This window comes from Primulina tabacum, chromosome 12 (genome assembly GCF_025594145.1).
Source record: "Primulina tabacum isolate GXHZ01 chromosome 12, ASM2559414v2, whole genome shotgun sequence".
NCBI lineage: Eukaryota > Viridiplantae > Streptophyta > Magnoliopsida > Lamiales > Gesneriaceae > Primulina > Primulina tabacum.
The window spans coordinates 1,194,371-1,198,302 of NC_134561.1; the positions used below are offsets into that span (position 1 = coordinate 1,194,371).

Below are 3,932 nucleotides of genomic sequence, written 5' to 3' on the forward strand. Positions count from 1 at the left end.
TTTGGGGCAACTAGAACTGCGTCCAAAGTACTCCAGTCTTGTTTTTATTGGCCTACTTTGTTTAAGGATGCGCATGAATATGTCACAAAATGTCCAGATTGTCAGCGCACAGGTAATATCTCCAGGAGACATGAATTACCTCTCAATAATATTCTTGTGTGTGAATTATTTGATGTGTGGGGTATCGATTTCATGGGTCCATTCCCAGTTTCTTTTGGGAACAAGTATATTTTGGTGGCTGTAGATTACGTGTCAAAATGGGTGGAGGCACTTGCATGCAAAACAAATGATTCTAGGGTTGTCGTTCAATTTCTCATGAAAAATATTTTCTCACGTTTTGGCACACCTAGAGCCATTATTAGCGATGGGGATACTCACTTTTGCAATCGTCAGTTTGACAGTCTGTTGGCCAAGTATGGGGTCTGACATAAGGTGGCCACACCTTATCACCCTCAAACTAGTGGCCAAGTCGAGGTATCGAACAGAGAACTTAAACCCATTCTCGAGAAGACTGTCGGTGCTTCAAGGAAAGAATGGTCTAGAAAACTCGACGATGCACTTTGGGCTTACCGCACTGCTTTTAAAACCCCCATTGGCATGTCCCCTTTTAAATTGTTGCATGGGATGTCGTGTCACCTACCTGTTGAACTTGAACATAAGGCTTATTGGGCTACTAAATTCTTGAATTTTGATGCTAAAGCCACAGGTGACGAGAGAGTTCTGCAGCTGAATGAATTGGACGAGTTTCGGTTGGAGGCTTACGAGAATGCCAAGCTTTACAAAGAGAAAACAAAACGTTGGCATGATCAGAACATAGTCCATCGAGAATTTGTGGTGGGACAACTGGTCCTATTATATAATTCTCGCCTGAAATTGATGCCAGGTAAGTTGCGTTCACGGTGGTCAGGACCATATACCATCACGCAAGTGTTCCCCTACGGGGCAGTAGAGATCACTAGTGAAGCAACTGGACCTTTCAAAGTAAATGGGCATAGGCTGAAGGTGTATCATGGTGGTGCCATACCCGATGAGCCGACCACAGTGGATCTGCGGGATCCAAACTGAATCATGGGAGTACAGTCAGGCTATCGACTCTAAATTTAGCGCTTGCTGGGAGGCAACCCAGTGTTTAGTTTTATTTTTCTTTCGTCTTTTATTTTAGTTTTCTTTCTTTTTGTTTTCTGCATTATTCGTGAACTAATCTCAGTTGATGGTGGTGCAGGTCATTTATTCACTGGCGATGGGATTTCTAAAGTGTGGGGATTCTATTAGGACGGGCAGATTCCGAGCGTAAAATAAACCAGGATTTGCTGATTTCTACCTCATTTCCACCACGTACTCGACAGTTTACCAGGGAAGTGTTCGCTTTAACATTCTTAATAGTGCATTTTATATCGTTTTACACCGAGGGCAGTGTCGATTTCTAAGTGTAGGGGTAGGTCAGTTTGTTACACATCGTTGCACACCACTTAACAACACTTTTCACGTAAGATGAAACTATTTTTAGACAAAGAACTCTTGTTTCACTTAATAATCGGATTAATTTGTTACATTGTGGATCACCCGGGACATAGTTTCGTGCCTAGTATTGAATGAGAGGAGTCGTAGTTTTAAGGAGAGAGTCAGACATGAACCAGTTCTGTATCAACATTTCATTCAATGCACATGGTCAAACTTTTACTCATTGATAGTGAATTGGTGAAATGTGAACTTAAAAAAAAAAAAAAATCAAACAACGATCCCTAGAACTTGTCTGATTAGCCCTCGAAGCGAAAATACGAACGATGGTGACTTAGGGATGATTTAGGCGATCTTTGGACCGTTTGAGCCTTTCAAGCCTAACCGATACATCATTTATTGTCTCTAGTAACCCTTTTTAGCCTATAAAAAAATCGAATGATGTGTGTCGATGACACACAATTAGCCCCCATTCGTAAGTTATTCAATGTCCCACATCAACTACCTGAATCTTAGCCTATACACTTTTTCCTACCTACATGTGAGAGAAATAAACCTCCTGTACACATTGACATGTTTGAAATACCCCAATGATTGAAGTAATATGTGTGAAGGAGTCGATGAATCCTTATCAATGAAAAATATATATATATATATATATATATAGAAAAGAAAAAAAAAAGGAGGAAAGTGCACACTATTAAAAACACCCGAAAAATCTGTGGGTGAAGGTTGGTGGACAATGAGAAAGAAAGGAGACGATAGAGCTCTGAAAATGATGAAAATACAGTAATTGGTGATGAGTCAAAAGTTGAATGAATGTGCTGCAGGAATATTTTTATTTTCTCTCACTTTTGATTCCCATATCTTTTGTTATAGCCGTGAACCTTGACCTTACGTTACAAGCTTGAAAAGACCTATTAACCAAGTCATCGTCGTTCAACATTTAGTAGAGAGGGGTATGAAAGTCAAGCATATGGGGCGTCTCGATAACAAATGAAAATAAGTGATCATGAAACCAAGTAGCTAGTAATGAGTACGAGTCTGACCTGCACACTACTCACATCTTGTTCTGTTGATCCTTACTGGGTAAATGTTTGAATCTTAAATTGCGACGAAAACGAATCTTGTGATATGCGAAGCGTGATCTTTTGACCGAGGGTGAAAGAGTTTGACAAATTGAGAAGTTTTGATTGTGGTCCTTGAGTTCTGAATCTGAGATAATTCTCATCTTTATTATTTGTCTGATTTGTTCGAGGACAAACAAAGGTTAAGTGTGGGGGAGTTGATAAGCACGAATTATATAACATTTTAGGGACTTTATTTTGTCGTATTCGTGCTTATCTGGCGTTTTTATTCCGAGTTCCGCGCTTATTTCGTCTCATTATGGCTATTTGCAGGTTTGACCAAAAGAGGATGAAAGCCAAAGAAATGAAAGAAAAGTCGAGCTTCGCAATGCCATGTCAGATATACCCGGAAAAATAGCAAAAGGAGGACACCCGGACCCATACACGGACCCGTGTAAGGGTCCGTACCTCAGAAGCCGAAGGAAGACAATTACAGAGTCTACACGGACCCCCTGACGGACCGGTATCCGGGGTCCGTGTCGGCTATCTTCGAGAGAAGAAAAATCCAGAGTGTACACGGAGCCCGGGACAGACCTCTACAAGGGGTCCGTGTCCAGTATTTCGGAAGAAATGTTGGACAGAGTCTACACGGACCCTTTCCCTGATGCATGCACGGGGTCCGTGTACGTGATATCAGATCCAAAAGTTTGCACATATTTGATGTAGATTTGAAGGAATAAAAAGAAGAAAATAGAAGATAATAGGGGACTTTTCCAGATCGAGAACGAGGGAGCCGAAAAGGGGAGAACTTTGGCATCGTTGAAGACGGCGACGACTTAGGAGAAAAGGAAGAGAATTCGCGCACTTCTCACGCAAGAACCGCGCACCATCACTGAGATTTTCTCTTCTCTTTCGTTTTCTTATTTTCAGTCATGAATTCGAATATTAGATTTGACTTTAGTTTCGAGTTTATGGAGTAGTTTTTCTTGTGATCGGGACCACGATAGGGACAAACGATTGATTTTGTTTATTCGTCGGATTGTTTGATTTATAAAATTATTTTATGTTATTGATTAATGCTTGCGTAATCTTCGTGCTTTTAATCTGGCCAATTATTTGCATGTTTGTCGTTCGATCTTGACTCGAAAGGGAATAGATTGAAATTAGCTTCAAAAACATTAATCAACACACGGTTAAAACAACTAGAAATAGTATTCGATTTCAGTGTGCAATTTTAGGCGACAGCTGTAATTTTATCGTTGATAAATGCGTTTTTGTTTAATTAAATTCAATTAAAAATAATTGGACTGTTAAATGAAAATAGGATTATAAATTCTAGAAATAGGTTTATAGTTAAATTAGAGGATTGCATTGTGACTTCGAATAATCTGTAGTTAAATAATTCCA

The 3,932-nt window shown here is 39.8% G+C and overlaps 1 protein-coding gene across 1 annotated transcript; it reads left to right on the top strand.

Moving 5' to 3' along the window:
• The first annotated feature begins 624 nt into the window (after positions 1-624).
• On the top strand, positions 625-1,065 carry LOC142521280 (uncharacterized). Its single transcript, XM_075624507.1, has one exon. It carries the CDS (start codon positions 625-627, stop codon positions 1,063-1,065), a length of 441 nt encoding a protein of 146 aa, XP_075480622.1.
• Positions 1,066-3,932: the final 2,867 nt, after the last annotated feature.

Bases quoted from the DNA above. Each gene is read 5' to 3' on its own strand.
- LOC142521280 (XM_075624507.1), top strand. From the start codon at position 625: ATGTCGTGTCACCTACCTGTTGAACTTGAACATAAGGCTTATTGGGCT.